Source organism: Protopterus annectens, chromosome 6.part0 (genome assembly GCF_019279795.1).
Source record: "Protopterus annectens isolate FY-2018-M chromosome 6.part0, PAN1.0, whole genome shotgun sequence".
Taxonomy (NCBI): domain Eukaryota; kingdom Metazoa; phylum Chordata; order Ceratodontiformes; family Protopteridae; genus Protopterus; species Protopterus annectens.
In genome coordinates, this window is record NC_056737.1 from 1,919,534,247 (window position 1) to 1,919,555,092 (window position 20,846).

General features: G+C 39.7%; 1 protein-coding gene across 1 annotated transcript in view; it reads right to left on the reverse strand.

The window, feature by feature from the left end:
* Positions 1–20,846, reverse strand: part of ABCB6 (ATP binding cassette subfamily B member 6 (Langereis blood group)) — a 1,916,984-nt gene that overhangs the window by 1,207,230 nt on the left and 688,908 nt on the right. The window contains exon 9 of the mRNA XM_044075230.1: positions 16,577–16,642. Within this exon, the coding sequence (XP_043931165.1) occupies positions 16,577–16,642 (66 nt within the window). The remainder of the gene's footprint in view (positions 1–16,576; positions 16,643–20,846) is intronic.

Sequence of the window (20,846 nt, forward strand, 5' to 3'; positions counted from 1 at the left end):
ACTAATATTCTTCATAATTACATGAATAAATATATGGCCATTTAACCATATTAACCTTAAAAAATGCATTTAACCAAGTTATCAACAACTAGTCCTTTGATCAACTAGAAAAATATATAGAGAAAAATATAATTAATCAATTAGACAGCAAATTGATGAAACTAAACAAAGATAGCTGCATTCTAGGTAATCACCAATACTGTGCCACTAAATCATTGAACAGAACAGTAAATATGAGTAACAATGTTAATTTCCTTTAACACAAGACATCGCCACTATATTATTTATACATGACAATATCAGTTTATCTATTAATAGCTAGCCTTTTCAAAACACATGTAATAGAGACGTGGTCATTGAGACCTGGGGAAAATGTAGCCCCAGTTCTAATTTGCCAATATAACTCTTGTATTTCCAAAAAAATTTGCCAAGGTCCTACATAGGAAGCGTCTTCCACCTTCTTCAAGACCATAAAGACAAACTTATGATTTGGAAATTCCAAGATATGGCAAGCAAGTGCGTTATTGGTATCTCCTTTTGCAACTGCATAATAGTGCTCATAAATGCGCTGTTTTAATTTGCGCTCCGTTTTTCCTATGTAAAACGCATGGCACATTGTGCACTTGCTCATCCCATTTCTGAAACCTTTCAATTTATTTTCACTTTGACCCGTCTCCAAAAGGGTTTTCAGAAATCATGGCCATCTGTCACCATTCTGGCTGCCCGCACCATCTGCCCTTTTACAATGGCTCTCTTTTGATGGTGCGGATGGCAGCTGGAAAAATGAAGGAAGCCATTTGAATATGTAGGTTTTCTATATATACTACTCTTAAATCTCATATTCACTGGATCTTTTTGCAACCAAATATCCAGAAAGCTGATTTCCGTATGATTTCAATGTAGAATGTAATAAGCTTATTGAGATGTTCAGCCACAGAGGTTATCCAAGAAGACTGGTGGATGAAGTTTTTGAAGAAGTTGAGTACAAACGTAGAATGGGACAATTTAGTCCCATTTTGTCATCTCACCATTATGTCAATCAAATTGACGAATTGGGGGACACTGGTTTCATCAAGGTTAACTGTAGTCAAAAGGATAACAGCCTTAGGTTCCTATGTACTTTTTCTACAGATCATTATTTTATAAAAGAAATTTTAAATAAAAATTGGATGCTCCTTGCAAATGACAAACAAGTTCTAAGAATTTGCGAGGGCCCACCGGCAATTACTTATAGGCGTGGGGCGAATCTGAAAACCCTTTTGGAGACGGGTCAAAGTGAAAATAAATTGAAAGGTTTCAGAAATGGGATGAGCAAGTGCGGTAGCTGTGGTCAATGTAAATTTATTAAAGAAGGAACTAGTACTGTAATTAACAACATTAAGTACAAAATCATAGGTAAATTCAATTGTAATACCAGAGCTATAGTATATGTAGCAACGCAATGTGCCATGCGCTTTACATAGGAAAAACGGAGCGCAAATTAAAACAGCGCATTTATGAGCACTATTATGCAGTTGCAAAAGGAGATACCAATAACGCACTTGCTTGCCATATCTTGGAATTTCCAAATCATAAGTTTGTCTTTATGGTCTTGAAGAAGGTGGAAGACGCTTCCTATGTAGGACCTTGGCAAATTTTTTTGGAAATACAAGAGTTATATTGGCAAATTAGAACTGGGGCTACATTTTCCCAGGTCTCAATGACCACGTCTCTATTACATGTGTTTTGAAAAGGCTAGCTATTAATAGATAAACTGATATTGTCATGTATAAATAATATAGTGGCGATGTCTTGTGTTAAAGGAAATTAACATTGTTACTCATATTTACTGTTCTGTTCAATGATTTAGTGGCACAGTATTGGTGATTACCTAGAATGCAGCTATCTTTGTTTATTTTCATCAATTTGCTGTCTAATTGATTAATTATATTTTTCTCTATATATTTTTCTAGTTGATCAAAGGACTAGTTGTTGATAACTTGGTTAAATGCATTTTTTAAGGTTAATATGGTTAAATGGCCATATATTTATTCATGTAATTATGAAGAATATTAGTTTACTATAATGGCTCTATTTTAAAATAATAGAATGGTTGCTCACATATATATTTTAAAGGGGCATATCATTCATTTTTAGTATATTAAATAGTGTTACTTATGTTTCATTTTTAATGTTTTTTATGTGGTCATATCTTAGGTTAATATTATTAGTGATTTTTTATGAGGATATTTTGAGTGATGATTTTCCTGTGATGCATTAATATGGAATGTTGTGAGCATTGTGCTTAGTTATAACATTTATTGATTTATTGGGACTTTAATTTAAGTAATTAAGTAATAATTGAATTGGAATATTCTTCCATTGTAAGTAGCATCACATGATGCCTTGTCAATTTTAAAATTAAGGGCTGACAGGCTACCTGTAACGCTTAATGTTCTTTTCTGTTTGGCTTTCTGAGGAAGGAAAGGCAAACAAAGCACTGAGCAATTCACACAAATAAGACACCAATAAAGAAAGTGTGTTAAAAGGAAAGAAAATCTTTTCCATCTGCAAAAAAGATGTGCTGTTAGTGGCGTTTCCTGGCTTCCTTCAACCCAAAGTTCTTTAACAGTTTGTGTAGCTTTTTTGTCACCCACAATGTCAGTTGAAGAGTGACAGGTGCTGATGGAACTTGTCTTGTGTCAGTAGGTCCATCCTGTGAGGTAACTTGTGATGACTGCTCTTTGCTACATGCAGAAAAAGAGGGAACCAATGCTGTCTGGGGCAAAAGGGAGTCATCAACAAGACTTTGGGGACATCCTGTTTTACCTCGAAAAGGACCTTCGGGGCATACACATTCCAGGCCAGAGGACTTGGGACTCTGACACAAAAGAGAAGTTGTCTGTTCATACAGGAGGCAATTAGATCTACTTAAGGAGTACCCCCACTGGTGGACAATGTGCAAAAACATATCCCTGTAAAGCATCCACTTGTGGGATTGTGTTATGGACGTGCTCAGAGAACCTGCCACTACATTCTGATCTGAGGGAATGTACACTGCCTGAAGTCACCTGATACTGGATAGCTAGATCCCAAACTTGAAAACCTAATATTCACAGGAGATAACACCTTGTCCCCCTTTGTTTGCTGATATACCACATCACTGTGGAATTTTCTGTGAGAATTTGAGGGGCCCTGGAAGGAAAAGAGGAAGAAAAGCTAGAAAAGCCAAAACAAGAGCTTTGACACTGATGTGGTCACTCTTTTGTCAAAGACACCAAAGGCCTTGCACTTTCAGATGATCAAAGGAGGCCCTTATTCCTAATATGAAGCATCTGTGAAGAGTTCCTGAGAGGGGATTGCAGGGTGAAAAGGATGCTCTGGGTTGAAGGTCAACTGATGGACCAGCCACTGAAGTTCCAGCTTGAGGCATGGAAGAACTGAGACTAGGAAATCTAATGGATGAGAATGTTGGAAGCCAAACTGACTTTAGAAACCACTGGAGCTTTCTTATGTGGAACTTGGCCACAGGAAACATAGGAATGGTGGAAGCCATATAAACCCAGTGTCCTCAGAAATTCTCTGGCTGTAACTCAAGCAAGAGGAAGAAGGGACTGACAGAAATCAGAGTTACAGCTTTTGAAGCCAGCAGGAATGCCAGCACTGTAACAGTCTAGAGCTTGCACCCCAGAAATCCCAAGCTTTCTAGGAGAGTAATAGCAGTATAGATGCGGACGTAAAGCCTCTGGAAAAGAGGCCTGAATGAGCAGGTCATCCAAATAAGGAAAGACCTGCATCACTCTCAACCTGCAGAAAACAATCACAGGAGTAAGGCATTTGGTGAAGACTCTTGGGCATTATAGAAGCCAACGAGCAAAGCACAGAACTGAAAATGCCAGGAAGTAACAGAGAACTGTAAAAACTTCCTGAAAAGGGAATGAATGTTAATGTGTAGATAAGCATCTTTGAAATCTAGGGAAACTAAAAAAGCCTGAGGAAACACGGTTTGAAGGGGTACTATCTGAAAAGAAAGGGACCTTCAAAAAGGTGTTCAGCTGAGAAAGATCCAGACTGGGCCTCCAGATGCCGTCTTTCCTGAGGACCAAGAACATTCTGGAGTAAAAGCTCTTTCCCCTCTGAGGAGCTGGGGCTTCTCGAATTGCTCCTTGTGCCAACAGTCCCCAAAGCACCTCTAGAAAAAAGAGCAGTTGTACCTGAAGAGTCTAGGTATGCCCAAAAGGGGGCGGGGAGAGATTTCCAAACAATGTTACAACCCTGGGGAATTACGGAAAGAACCCAGTAGTCTTGGATGACCTTTAACCAAACAGGAAGAAAGATGCAGAGAAAGATGAATGTGACTTGAGAAGAACAGGGCAAGGACAGTCAGACAGCAGCTGGTTTGTCATGAAAAGGAGACTTCAGAGTACAAGAGATTTGGGTAACCTTAGCAGAGGAGCCCTTCTACCACCCTTTTTACCTTTGGGGGAGGGGAGAGACTGTCTACAAACAAAGGCAGGCTTGTTGGGGGGTAATTCCTTTGAAATTTGAGAACAGGCAAAACAATAATATCCTTCAAATCCAGTAAGGCTTTACCCTTTTCTTGAAGGGACTTAAACAACTCAGCAGCACCACCCGAAACAAATTTTATTATCCAGAGGAGCATCCATCAGTTTAACCTTGATATCATCAGGTAACAGTTGAAGTCTGAGACAGGAATAACTCTTCAAAACAGAACTAAAAGCAGCAGTCCTAAATGAAGCATTAGCTGCATCACAGCTGCATTTAACGGAATGACGAACAACTTTGGAAGATGTTGCTAGCAGAGAAAGAGCAGAGGCCTTCCCCTCAAGAGTCAGGGGGATCTGAAACAGTCTGAGCGGCCTGACAGAGAAGAGCCAAAACATATCTGGTCATGTGTGTTTGATAGTTCACAGCTCTAAAGGCCAGGGTAGCAGAAGTATACACTTTCTTACCTAGCCTCTCCATGGTTCTGCTGTCCTTGTCAGAGGGAAGCAATTGGTTTTATCAGAGGCAACTGATACCACAGAAAGGTCAGCCGAGGGACACACAGAAACTTGCAGTCATAAGTTTTTGGGGGGAGGGTGCTGAGAATCAGTAGAAAAGCATCCAGCAAGGCAGCAAGAACAGGAGGAACAGCAAAGGGCCGAAGAGACTCCATCTGTAGAAGGTCATTGTACCTTCTTCTGAACATCAGTCACCTAAGAAGTGTCTCATTTGAAAAAATCCATCATTCTGGAAACAGTGTCGCTAAAAAAGATCTCCTCAAAAGAAGAGTCAGGACTGATAGACTCTTCTTCCTAGAAAAAATTAAAGGAAGAAGCAATCTGAAAAGAATAAGTCAGAGTCTTCATCAGAATCTGCATCATCCTCCGAGGAATCCTGTTCCCTAGGTCTCTTAAGAGGGGTAGAAGACAAGGAGAAGCAGGAACAGAAACTCCCTGTGGAGGCTTTACAGCCATGAGGGCAGTGAACAGGTCTTGAATGAAGTTTTGCCATTCACTCTGAAGATCTTTAGGAGCAAGAGAAATGTGCATAGTTTTCGGTTTCTTTTTGAGAGGGATGTCAGCCTTAAACACCTTAGGAGGCTCTGACCCCCGATGACATTCTATTAGTGCAGTCAGAATCTCTTCCCCTACTTAATATCTGAGGAACACCCCCTAGGACCTTCGTAATTATCAGCCGCTGTTCCCCCGGTACGTCTGAAGCAGGTGTATGCAAGGCCTCCATGTTTGTGCAAAGTCGGATCCATGCTGGCCTCCAAAGTGGTCGTGGCAGGAGAATCTGACAAGAAAACTCGACGATCTTCCAGGCTTTCACTAGCCTCATGAGAGATGTCTAATGGAGGTGGTACAGCCAAAGAATCTGACCCAGCTTTCTTGGTCTTTTTCTTCTCAGATAACGGACTCTCAAGCCGAAAATTTCCTTCCAAAGTGTATTTAGCCAACAGTTTTAAGTTGTTGGTTTTCTAAATAAATAGCTAGGCAAGAAAGCTGTTGGAGCAGGCATGGTGGAGAAGACAAATGATGAGGTTTAAGCCTCCTCACATCTCTTCAAGAGGAAGGAGAAGAAGGTCAAGTGATGGTGATAGTCTCCATGGCAGAATTCATAGAGAAGACACAATCACACGTCATGCCCCTAAGGAAGCAGGGACAATTCATCATATCGCATGGAGGTACAAACAGCATTGCCAAAGCCCACTGCAAGCTAGCCCCTTAGATATGAACATGTGTGCAAGGAACTTTGATCCACTGGTGGCCCCATGGCAAAGAGGGTTAAAGTCCCTTACTGCAACCATGATAACTTGTGTTCAACTAGTGGCATGGGTGCAGGAGGGGCCACATTGAGGGCAGGTTGAGAGTAAATAGCTGACGTTCGCACACCTATCCTGAAAGGTAGGGATACACCCTAGGTGCAATGAAATATAACAGTGCAAGACCCTGGCAAGCTCTTTGCTGAAAAGGTATATAATGCTTAGTTGGAGGGTGCTCATGCTCAGAAGCTCACAAGCATCTGCAGATGTAGCAATAATATGGAGTTCATAAAGGCTACACAGGGAGGTAGTGGGGGTTAGGGTACACACCTAGGCTGTATCAGTATATTCACTCTTTTCACAGGCACCAGATATGGGTTTAGATTGACTCCAGGGGAGACTAAGGCCAGTTCAGTAGACCTGGTGAATGAAGAGAAGAGGTAATAGTGGTTTGATGGTCAGCTAATGGAGTGGGTGGGGGGAACTAAATCCTTCCCGGTGGATAAATGTTTTAACATTCTCACCTCACCAAGACAGAGCAAACTGGTCAACAGAGTGGCTTGGGGGGGGGGGGTAACACTGATGGCCAGAAGAGGGTGACAGGGAAAAAAATATTCATACAGAAAAAAAACATCACATACAGTTTTATATAACTGCCAAAGTCTCAAAAGGGAGGCAACATTTTCATGATTTTTAGATTAAGAATTATCCATTTCAGACCTCTTGCAATGAGGAAATGAATCTGTCATTCACATGAGCTTGATAAATAATCATAAATTGAACTAAATGTAACACTGTAATAACCTTGACAAAGAATGAGCCATCTGTTTAGCAAAGGCACCATACAACTGGTATCAGCATGATTAGAAACCTCCAACAACCATCGTTTTCCATCATCCATGGTCTCTAAATTGCTCTAACATATGATGGGAAACGGATATGAAACTGCCATTAACTGGGAAAACTACTCGGGTACCAACTCCTTTTCCCAACGGTTCTTGGAATTCATAAATTCCAATGCCCTGGATCAACTAATCCATTGTCCCACCAGGGGCACCAATATCCTAGACCTGGTCATTACCAACATGGGAGACAGATGCGCCACACCAGTGGTCACCCCCTCATTGGTCAGGTCTGACCATAAGCAAATCACCCTTGACATCCACATCCCACCCCCCAGTAAGGAAACCTCCTTAAAAAACTACTACTGAAGTCAGAAGTGACAAACATCATGACACCCATGCAGACGAGATCTGAAAGTTCAACTGCAGAATCCTACACTAAGGCACTATACGAGCACATCCACTCGTGGATGAATCGTGCCATCCCAAATCGAACCAAGATGCTCTTCTCCAAAAAAAGGAAGCCAATCTGGTGGTCCCCTGCTATAAGCAAACTATACAACAGAAAGAAGAAACTGTTGCAGAAAGGAGGAAAATCCCAGGATGCAAAAAAACTCCCTCACCAGCCTCAGTAATAAGCTGAGATCCCTCATAAAATCCTCAAAAGCTAGTTACGAAAATAAAATTGCCAAAGATTCCAAAGACAAACACAAGGTATTCTATAGTTATGTCAAGAATCTAAAAGGCAATGCTCAGATCTGCTCTGAGCTACAACAGAATGGCATTAAATATACTGATCCCAAGGATATTGCCAATATCCTGGCAGATCGATTTAGTGCCAACTTCACCCCCCTCTCAGCCCCTAAAGGGAGCATCTCAATAACAAAAGATTGCCAAATCCCGGTAATCACGGCCACACCGGTAGGAACCGCTCTCTCCAAAGCTAAGAATACAGCATCCATGGGACCAGATGACATCCCAGGCTGTGTACTACATGAACTACAAAATGAACTGGCACCTCACCTAAGTGTCATGTTTAATCATAATCTCACCTCAGGCTTTGTGCCCACTGAGTGGCGCACAGCTACAGTTATCCTACTCCACAAGGGGGGATCCGCCTTGGATCCCGGGAACTACTGTCCCATCAGTCTGACAAGCCTGATCTGCAAGGGCATGGAACACATTATCATGGAACTTCTAAACTAAGACATTGGCAACCTTCAAACACTGGACCCCACCCAGTCTGGGTTTGTGAAGGGCCGATCTTGTCTCCTGAATCTGACTGACTTCTTCGAATCAGTCTCCAGAGCTGTGGACGAGGGTAAGGCGGTCCACTCAGCCTATCTGGACCTCGCCAAGGCCTTCAACACCATTCCCCACTCTGGAATCCCAGATAAACTTACTAAGCTGGGCATAAATCCCTACGTCACTCTATGGGTTGCCAACTGGCTTACTGACAGAACCCAGACTGTAAAAGTAGCAGACTCCAAATCCAGCTCCAGACAAGTGACAAGTGGAGTACCTCAGGGTTCAGTCCTGGGACCACTCTTGTTTGGCATCTACTTCTCTGAAGTACAGGCCAACACTAAGGGACTCTGGTTAACAAAGTTCACAGATGACTGCAAACTGGGAGCCATTATTGAATCCCCAAATGATGTGGATATTCTACAAAAGGGCCTTACAGAAACAGATGCCTGGTGCCAGAGCCATGGGCTCAAGCTTAATGCCAAGAAATGTATAGTTATCCTCTTTGGAAAAAAACATGTACCCATGAATTGCCACATAGGTGGCAGGACACTAAACATCGCAAGTGTGATGAGAGACTTAGGGACACAGGTGGACAGTGGTCTCACTTTCGATAACGACATCGCCACAACAGTCAGGAAATCCTTCTATGTGGCACACCTCATCACTAAGGGCTTTTCATCCAGAAAAAAGGAGGTCATTGTCCCACTGTACTCATCCCTCATTAGACCCGAGTATAATGCCCTATTTGGTATGTACCTCACAAGACATCTGCAACAGCTGGAAAGGCCACAGAAATACCTCACTAAAAGAATCACAGGCCTAAAAAGTGGATGCCATATGCTGACCATCTAAAAAAACTCCAGCTATACTCTGTGGCATATCGTCTACTCAGAGGCGATCTCTGCTTAACATACAAGGCCATGTCAAACCCTGAGCTGTTGGACATGCTCCACTTAAAGAAATCCCAATCCCTCAGAGCCACATGCTCCAGGAATCTAAACCTTGTCATCACAATGAACAAAACATGCTGGAGAGATAGGTTCCTGACCCAGAGACTCCCCATACTCTGGAATAGACTGCCCATACATGTCAAGCAGAGCACCTCATTGGCCCTCTTCAAAAGGAACCTTGATGATAGGATGGGAGATAGGAAATTCACCCTGGGGATCATGTCAGTCGCCCTTCTAGACAGGGGTCCAGAGAAGTAAGTATTGTGGGAAGAAATATCCAGGGAATTGTTATGGCTAGGCTTGTATAGGCCCTAGGGCCGATAGCTTAGTACCAACCTATGAACACTTCTTAGACCTAGTACAGTATTACTGTGAAAAACTTGAAGAATGACAGCTCGTTCTGAAAATAATTTCTCTGAAGGGTTCCAAGGATGTTGTGAGGGTTATGTTAATATAAATGTTTCTGAAGCACAGTGCCTATGAACCTACAAATCTCCATTTCTTAACATCTTTATTAAATCATTACATTTTAAACAGCAACAATGAGTTCACATACATTAACTGAAAAGGAAAACTGCATCAGTTTCCACCACTGCTATTATTCCATGTTTTCTTTTTCATTCACTCCAACAAATTGCTCAAGTACTGCTTTCCCTTAAATCTCACTCCTCCTCCTGATCATTATTCTGCATGTACTGTTCCCATATATTAAATTTACTTCTACGTAATTTGCAATTTATATTTTCCAAAGACCTGTTCTCAGTTTTTTTATCTCCATTACAATAATCAAAACTTTACAGTTGGTTTAGATTTTGATTTTCATTTCCAAGCAACTGATTTTTTGGCAGCCAAAAGCATTAAACTTATTAAGGCCTTACTATGACCTATGCAATTCAGGTCCTATATCCCAAGCTCATTAAAACCCTTTTCTCAGTTACAATCATTTTCTCCCTTAACATTTTTGACAAGACTACTCTGTATTTTTAAAATTTGACAACTCATTCCTAAAAATGATTTTCCCAGTTACCTCTCTCTCTGTCCCATTATACCACCAGCAATTTGCTGTCTACCTGAGGAACAATTCTCTGAAGTTTGCTTGGGGTGTCAAAATACCTAGACAAACACTATCAGCAAAAATCCTACACCTTCTAGACTCTGTCGTACACTTGGGAAGAACAGAGATGCCATCCTATTGTTCCTGTGTAAACTGCCTTTCCATTCACTTTTTCCAATATTTTATAACCTACTAATACTATCACTTAATATTTTATATGCCTAACTAATTATCCATTTTAAACAGCAGCATCTGCTCTAGAGTCAACTAAAACCTCTACCAGAGTTGATCTTTCACTTAACATTCCCTTACCCATTTTGCTTTGCCTATACTTTTATGTCAAGGGGAAGGCAGTCTCTAACCTGCAGTGTAAACCTCTGCTTAGTCTCATCACACTCAATGACCTTTCTCTTCCTAGTTATTTACTCAACATATCTTAGACCGTTTGCTATCTTCCTCCAGTAAATTCCTGTTCCCTTTTGCCTATTTTCTAAATATCTACTTGCAGTCATTAATATTGGCAAAATCTCTTTTCTCCATTCTTGTGTTGACTTAATTCTTATAATACTTCCCGCTAATATTCTCCTTAAGGACCTGCATCCACAATACTTCTCTCCTGGTTTATTGAACTCCCTCTCCATTGCATCATCATCATCCCTTTCACTGCGATTTAAATCCTTTTGCTTGTGTTATGCATATCTTCCTTAATTGAGTAGCTGTAAAATATCCATACAAATCAAGTCAACCAAAAGCCCTCTGTTCTACGGGGAGAATCAACTTAATCCACTTAACTCTTGTTCTTTCTCTTCCCCGTCCAAATAAATTCCTTCAGCTCTTTATTAATCGTTGCCCACAAATTCTCCTCTAGTTGATAAAAATACAGCTTCCTGTATATAAAACTAAAAGGACTAAAACATTTTCAGTGTTTGTACCTTACTATCCATAAACAGTTTACAGCTTCTCAATATTTGTATTATCTTTTTAGTCTCTTCCTCTGTATCTTTACCTGCCAGAAAAGAACCAAGGGTACATGTGCACCACTATAGCCGTTGTTTTTATTTTCATCTCAAAAAGGTTCCATGCCAACAAAATGTCCTTTTCTGGATTTATTAAGTACAAAATATCATCATCTGCAAATAAAAGTAACTTTCTTTGACTACTATATCATTTATTTCCTTAAATTTATGAGTCCCTGTGTGGAGTCTGCATGTCCTCCCTGCGGTCAACATGGGTTTCTTCCCACATTCCAAAGACATGCAGTAGGTGGATTGGACACTCTAAAATGGCCATAGCTGACAGTGTGTGAGCAAGTGAATAGTACGAATGAACTACCATGGCAGGAAGGGTTTATATCACAACATCGAAGATGCATTACTTCGAATGCGCCTTCATCGAACTCAAAAATAAAAACTGAAAAAAGCGAAACTACATACAAGTAATTTTTTTCCATGGGAAATAAATCACTTGTCCAAAAAAATATATATACATCACTACACACAAAACAAAGTGGGGGGGGGGGGGCTGTGCCCTCCACAACCCCCTAACTAAATATACCAACTCCGAGATCGCACTACAGTTTACAAAACAGCAAACTACTGGAGGCGGGCAAGCGATTTTGTTCCCAGGGAAAGAAATCGCTCATATGCCCCTTTATTGTTTTCAGTGTTCGTTATTTTAAGTTCAGCAAAGACGCAGTCGAAATGATCTAATAGGAACACGGCAGGACTAGCCACCCGCCCATGTAAACCATGGCTCTAGATGATTATCACTGCTGAAGGGACACCTCGACCCCATGTACAAAAATGGGAAAAAGGGGTTGAGGATGGATGGATGGCTCTAAATAAAAAGTAAATATAGAGGGGAAAGATGGTATCCTTGACTCATTCTTATGTTCAAATGCATCCTGCCACCTCCGACCCTGCAAGTATCCTCCTTGTTATCCCTATTACTCTATCAGGGAATGCAAATGCTGCCACTTCCCTCTCATAAAATCCCAGCTGACTCCACTGATTGCTGTTACTGCATCAAAACCCACCAACAATAGGAGCATTTTCTTGCACCATGCTTCCCTCTGGATCAGCATTGTTCTATCAATGTTGTCAGAGGTTTGCCTCCCCTCCAAAAAACCCAGACTTGTCATTCCCAATCAATTAACATTCACTTATCTATCCTTAAGATGTTGTCCCTCATTCATCTTACACAGGTTCAGTAGGTTACCTTCCCTTGCAGGCCATTTTAAGCCTAGCCAGTTTCCCTATTTGTGCTCAAAATAACCTATCCCATTTGGTTACAGATTGGCCTTACCCATTCCATGGCTGATAATTATATATTAACTGTAATGAGAATAATTGGGATCATACCATATTTAATTTGAGATGACCCAGACAAGAGATAAAGCACTTAGGAGCTGCCTCTGTCCATTAGCAGTACAGAGGGCAGTCCCGGGGTAAAGTTTCTGTTTTCTATCCACAGATCTAAGTTGCGCTTGAATATGGACAGGGATTAACTCTGTTTTATGTGGACGTGGAGTCTGTTCCACAGCAGAGGCATTCTCTGAAAGAAACACCGGTCTCTCCAAACCGCTCTGTTAATGTTGTAGAACAGGTTTAGATCCTCAGACTGAGTATTTCTGATGTCATTTGACTTGCTGATGTGCAGTAAATCCATCAGCAATCGTTAAGGGGATGCCTTGTATACCAGACACAGGTCACCTCTTAGCAGTCTGTAGAATACCAACTATAGTGATGTGTTTGAATGACCTCACATCATTCCATATGTTATATTTTTTTCTACCAGTTTTGTGTCCCTGCTCAAAGAAATATTTCCTTCCAGCTTGTCAGCAGGAAAGAGGGAGTCACTGGCATCACATTTAACACTTGGTTAAACATTCATCACCTTTTTTTCAGCTTATTAGGCATAAGAAGCACAATAACAAATGTTTTTAACACAGTACTACTCAACACAATAAAATAAGCCTCCCACATTAAACATATTACTATTTCTGTATTGCAGTCATTTAGATGGTCAATATAATACCAGCATGTTTATAAACTCCACCTTCACCATTAAATCCAAGAAGTCATTCTCTCATTTAGCTTTTTCAGTCACTCTATCAAGTATATTCTGCTCTTAAGCATCCCACTTACTCCTTACTTTGTAAAGTCTTCTTATATTTCACATTTGCTCAGTTGATTGTTATCAAGGTTTTATTTGCATTCTATTCTGTACACTTAGGTGCAACCTTTAACTCCTTTATTATCAAGGGAGGATGAAGATTACTAGTGGGTTGGATGCGAGACTCCTGACATGCTAGATACTTTATTAATACAAATATTTTCCAACAGTTACTACCAACTTAAAATGATTTGCACCAAATTAAAGTATATTTATTTCATAGTTCAATGCTCCCTTACTTTTACAACCACAACTATTTCAAGGATGTTATTTTGTTTCCTGTATTATGTCTACAGCTGTGCAACTTTAAATATGTTATCACAATGATGCCCAATATTCAAACAATATCTATCATTCAAATAGTGGAAACTATCATGCATTTTTTTTCTTTGTAAAACATTGAGCTATAACATTTGAAACCAAAATAAATAAATACATTTTCTATGAAAACATTTACTTATTTCTAAACTCTGCCACTCACAAACATCTTACCTACTGAAAACAAAATGACACCAACTTTAGAAAAAATAAAAGCATTTTTTTCTCCGTGCAAAATTTCAGACAATCACTCAAGGATTAACTTTTTAGCCTCCAAAGGGCTTAACAGCATCTGCCTCCTTCTTGTTTAATCTTGTTTAATATACTATAATGGGATTCCATTTATTTCAAACCACTAAGCATGGAATACTCACCTCTATGGCACATTCAATACAAGTTTAATGCTGAAAAACATTTTTGCCCCTATCTGTGCATTGCCAACTTCTATTTCTAATTGCCCAGTCTTACTAGATATATCAATTTACAATAGTTCATTTCTTCAAACTACTAACTTCTACAAAGCTTCTTGGTCTATCCAACCAGCTCAAACCAAGTGGCATTGCTGAAAAGAGGGGAGTCGTCTTTATTAATCTGGATTTTTTCTTCTCACTTATCTTCAGTTCCTCAGACAAGTCAAAATCCCTCAGTTCAATATCCTTTCCTCAATGCTCCATTTTTTTTCTTCGTGCTTTTGCCAATATTGTCTGACAACCATCAAGCCCCCCTATCAATCTTAAGTCAGTGCATTTTCAACATACTAAGGGAGTAGCATTTGACCAGTGGAGTCACCATCCAGGCAGCTAAGCTGGTCATCTGTGCTCTTAATGGCATCCCAGCAATAACAGCACTATAATTATAGCCCTATGCCTCCTCCATGTTTGCATGTTTCTGTACACACTTGACTGAAGGCTACTACCATTTGGAATCCTGGTGAGTCAGTCATCCACCTCCTAGTCTACATATGTACCTGTTGTCAATCATCTGAAGCACTATGTGGCAATTCACAGCCTGCCCCATGTCCATCTTTCCCGTGACAAATTAAAAGGAAATCTGATCTAATAATAGACGCTTTGGCCAATTCGGTTGTAGTTGGGGGTTTTATCCCTCTGTGCCACCACAGCTACCTCCATTTGCTTCATTTTTAACTGTATTATTTTCACTAGCAGTGCTTTTGCTTTCTCAATCTCTTCAGCAGGACTGTCAGGCACCACACTTTTCAAATCCAACATTCCTTTCATGCTGCAGGGAATGCTAAACTTCAGTTCCTTACATTTACATTCTCTCACTGCAACAACAGATCAAAAATGTCTTCTTAAAGTCACTTCTAAATAACCTTGCTACACAAACACCACTCTCTCAATTTTCTACCTTGTTGCCACAACTATGGTAACACTTTCTTCTCTCTTGTAATACGTGAAAAACTCAGTAGTAGTTTCCCAAACCTGACTTCTCTTTCTGGCAATGGCAAGCATTTAGCTGATGCAAAACCAAAGGTATTTTTACCCCTGCATAGTTCAAGTCACTTTTGTATTATCATTCTAAAACATGATATAAACAAATTAATTCTTTTGTGCTTTGTCCCTAGTCCAGTGAGATGGGACTTAAATGGATCAAGTCTCTTAAATGTCCTTGTAGCTTTCTGCTGAATCACAGCAAGTTAGGGAACAAACAGCACAATCACCTCCTGCTGGTATTACAGGTGTTCAGCTTCATCAACCGTGGCAACTTTGACTCTTTTCATGTAGACAAACCTTCCCACCAAATCTCACAGCTCAATTTGTACCGCCTCCAAAATGATGGTCTCAACACCTTTTGGATATCTTCGGGTGGAAACACTGAGCATCATGGATATTTGACTTAAAATCAGTAACTTATTCCCCTCAAAATATTCATCTTCCAGCACACAGTCCAGATCCTCTATAAAGTATCTAAGAATATCATCTTTTTTGTCAAAAATCTTGTCAAATTATAAAATTGCACTCAATTTATTAAGGGTGTTCTACTCAGATTTAAAAAGAGTGACCTGGAAAAGTATAAAACCTCAAACAGTACTGCACATGCACCCCCAAGTTATATTTTGAAATATCTGAGCAGTAATACTTTTTAAATATTTGGGCAAGTCCCACTCCACAATAAACAGGTCTCCAATAGTAGTTCTGGAGCTCTGGATGGCCAGGTGGTTTACAAAGTCTAATGGGTGCAGTAATCTGTCATAGTCCATAATTTTACTCAGCTGATAATGCGAAAACTTAAGCTATACTGCCAACATCACTGTTAACATGGAACAAACTAGAAACAAAACCTTAGATTTGAAAACTATAAATGACATGCTAACTATAAATGTCTTCCTCCAGGGAAGAAACATTACTGTTCTGAACAATCAAATAAACCAAACACATATTCCAATATGAATATTGCTTAAAATGAGATAGGAAAGTAAATGCTTATTTTATGAAATGGCAAAATTTATCTGGTGTGTTTAGGAAACTACAAACCAAATTCCCACATTACTGCAATAACTGCATGTTATCACAAACCACAATCAAATGCTTATTTCATTCTTGGTATCTCACCAAGATTTCTTTCGAAATCAGACTACACTTTTAGTTAATTGTTCCCATGGCTCATTAACTGCTTATGAAATGATCATGAAGTATAAGGGAAAGAAACTGTTCAAAGCAGGTTATTTATACAGCTGAGTAGTATAACAAGCAAATATCAAAATGTACATGTCTGTTACCTGATATTTCAGGATGGCATCATTAAATCGGCTGACCTCATAACTTTCAGCATTGTAGTACTTCACCTAAAGACAAAAATTACAATCAGAAATCATCAGACGAGACAAGCATGTTAAAAAAAGACATCAAAATTATCAGCATTGCAGAAGAAAGGTGCCTAGCCAAACATTTATGCACAAAACAAAACTACATTCTTGTACACTAAAACAAGAGCAGAGGCTTAACAGATGCACACACAGACATCTGCAGATTGTAGTTAGCCTATACCCTAACTCTCCCCGATGTCAAAGTCAAGTCAAAGAAAACTTTAATGTCATTCAGAACTACACAGCAGTGTAGCTGAACGAAATTACAATATTCACAGTAGAATTTTAATAAGTAGCAATTTGTAAGTAAAGTAGGACAGCAGTGACCCAACACCCATCCCAGAACAGGAGACAAAGAAGGCAAGGAACAATATGAAGGTAATATTGTCAAAGTAAAATTGAAACAATAGCAGCATATCTATGATTAGACTGAATTACTGCACAGTTTGTATATTGCACTTTACAGTCCTTCAGCATGTAGGTGAGCTACCTTAGCACTGCACTTAGTTATTGCACATCCATAAAATAAGCCCCTTGATAGGCTAGTTATGTAGTTCAACAGTCTAATGGAGAGCGGAAAGAAACTGTTTTATAGTCTGGTGGTCTTACGATGCAGGCTTCTGTATCTCCTGCTTGAGGGCAGGTGAGTGTACAGACCATTAGCAGGATGTGTTGGATCACTGGAAATCTTCACTTCATGGTCTACAAAAACAGTCTTGTACTGTTCACACACTTTCTTGAATTCTTTCATACTTCTTGACCGATTAAACCTCACAAGGGAAACTCTTGCTTGCCTGCATGGATATTCTGCCCTCTGTCTTCATATTGTTACACTTCTGTTTTTGTATGCTTTCTGACAGAGAAAAAAAAACCTGAAGTGCACGTCCATCAGATATTCAAGTTACTTGCACTGATACTGCCTTCGGTCAAGGCTTTGCATACACATTACACAAGTTCTCATTAGATGATTTCGGATGAACAGACAGTTTTATGGCCCTCTTTTGACCTGTCTCCTCCTACTCTCTCTCCAAGTACATGGCATTCCTAGACATCCCAAAGTATTTCTGGTGGCTACTTATTCAGGGCAATAACAAATATCCTTTTTTTGTAGTGCATTTATTGTAGGGCATGTAATGTGACCACTCCCAGGTCTCTTTTCAAGGTCATCACTGCCACTTATTCCTAACCTAACATGTACTCAGTCCTGGGAATTTTGGTTTAATGTACTTCTCTGGACAGTATATGATCTTGCAAGGCTTGCACATAGTTTATGTTGATCAGGCTGATCCCAATAGGCTTACAGTCGGTTTCAAGGGAAGATATGAGGTGCTTCTTATAGGCTAGAGGAAAATGCTCCTACTTTTCCTGTTAAATGTACAAAAATATTTATACACATATTAAACATACTTTAAATATATCTGCTACTTTGCCCATGAAGAATCTACGTATCTCATATTTGAGGACTTTCATACCAAATTCTGTAACACAGTTACACTGAAAAGAGGTAAAGGTCAATTAGGATTAGTACAGTAATGTCGTAGTCTTTTTTTTTTTTTTTTTGAGAGGATACCAAATGTTTTCCTATCTGAGCAATGGGCCACAATACAAAAGTCAGGAATTCAAAAGATTTGTGCACAAATAGGGAATTCAAGCACTTAGTCTGCCATACACACACTATCGCTGTTTTAATGGACAACTGGACAAACCTATCCAAACAGTGGAAAACCTCATGAGAAACACGAGTAGCAAATACTTATGAAGACTGTTACTTTGTAATTTTAGAATACAGAAATACTCTCAAAAAGGGCTGCTGACTTAGCCTTTTTGTTCAACTATTAATAGGTAGAAGGCTGAAAAGCAAATTACCTAATTAAACTGTGTTACCGAAGCCTGAAAATCAACATGAAATAAATGCTGGAGAAATTAGAAATGCTGCAAATGACTATCGGATTTACAGTCTGGAAGATGAAGTAAGAATGCAAAAGCCATGGGAAAGTCTGCAGCCTGCAGCTGAAGTAGCTGGTCAAGCAGCCAAACCATAGTCTACTGCTATTCACTGAAAAGATTAGAGAAAGCATCTCAGACAACATTCTAACACAAACATCGAAGTTCCATACAGACAAGCAAGTAGAAGTGTCAAAACAAATCCTTTTCTCAATAAATAAGGGCTGTGAGAACTAGGATAGCAAAGAGCTGTAGACAGAGACTTCCCATATTCTGCTTTAAAGTAAATTTTACAGTGCAGCGAGAACTGTCCCAAAAGTGAGATCACATGTCCAGAGAGAAGAGGTCTAAAGTTTCTAGATCTAAAAGATCACTACAGAAAAACAGACAGCTATGGACAGTCTGAGAGGTGATCATGACAAACACTGAAAAGTTGCATTAAAATGCCTGCTTGAATGCAAACAAAAACTATTCTGAAGTAAGCTTGGTACAAAGTTTACGTTAACTTTAACAGATTACTGTAATGCATTCTACCTCATAGAATGTACATAACAAATATATACATAAAAATGAACAAAGGGGCTAATCTTTATAATGTCAATTACCCAGCTACAGGAAGCTGCATGCCATGTGGTGAAGCTTCTTCCAGAAAGTTCATTCTAGTTAAAGACTTCACCGAGGTTAGATGACATTCTTAGTGTCAGTGGATTGGTTTCCACCATTCTGACAAACCCACAAGCATCACAACAAAGATTTTAAACATCCACCCCGGCTACTGGCAAGTAAGACAAATGGGACCTTACTTCAACATCCCATATGAAGAATGCTTGATCCTGAGGTGCTAAAGTTCCTCCTCCTGCTGTACTCAGTGTCAATACTACACAAGGCTACAAGCACCTGGTGTGGGGATAGAACCCATAAATGTTTAGATCTTCTGAGCAACAAAGGTGAATAGGCTATCTGCGGAGTTACCCACATGGTGGCAACTTTAGCAGCCCTGCTAACCCACAGCACTTGTACACCTGGTCTATTTATTGTCTGGGGTACTTTCTGTGTGGAGTTTATGTCTTATCTATAGATTCACAAGGGGTTTTCACTGGGCTCTCTGGCTTTCTACCACATTTCAAAACACATGCTATCACACTGATTGGAACTACAGATGCTACACTCTCCATAGGTACGCAGGTGAGTGCATGTGGTTTAGTTTACCTGTACTGCTTCTCGGACTTTTGGTTAAGATAAAGTGCGTGTCCTGTACTGGGGTGGCATTTGATCTGGAGCTGGATTCTGCTTCACACCCACTGCCACTACTAGATGGAGCAAGCTTGGGGCCCCTGCACCATTGTATCAGATAAAAACTGGTAAAGGAAATGGAGCAAGATAATATAAATTTGCCTTTGCTAAATGCACTACAGATTACAATATGTTTACAATATTGAAATACCATATGTAAAAGGAAACAGACTAACAGCAGGCCATAAGACCTCACTATAGCAATCCAAAAGCCTGTAAAAGCACTATTTTATGTTTTGTTTCAGTTCACTTTAACTCCGTTCCCAGGAGGATTTTGCCTGCTCATAAAATTCTACAAGACCAGCCTTAGCTTTTCTTGGCAGGAAACCTATTGCCTAACCACATGGTCAAAGTTACTGCAAGCTCAGACTCCATCCTCAAGGGCCAATCCCTCTCTCAATTCCCTACAGCTACATGCATAATAACTCAACACGTATCATCAGCAAATACCATACAAGATAGAAACCATGACTAATAACATTTTTCCATAATTATACCTGCTGGCATGGTTTTCTCTGTAATTATACACTTGTCTCATCTCTGATTAAAGTAGCTCAAAAAAAATTTATACACAATTTGTCTTAAAATTCTTCAAAATGAACAAGTATCAACACTCAAACAAGCACCCTAGCAGGCATTCAGCTTTCTACAAGTCTTCTAGCAGGGGGAGATGTGAGGGACGCATTTTAAAAACTACAAGATAGCACAAAATACATACCATTAATTACCCCTAACTTTGAAATATTGTTTCCTTTCAACAATAAGCTGTGGTTTCCTTAAGATGGCATTGTGCAACTTGAACAAGAACATACAAACTTTTCAAAAACTTTACAGAAGTCAACCAAAATGTTACATGACAGTAAAATAACTTAAATCTGTCATACAAGCAACCAGAGCAACATTTCAAGTTAACTTTACAAAGAAGCTGAAGTGGTCCTGTTCTGCC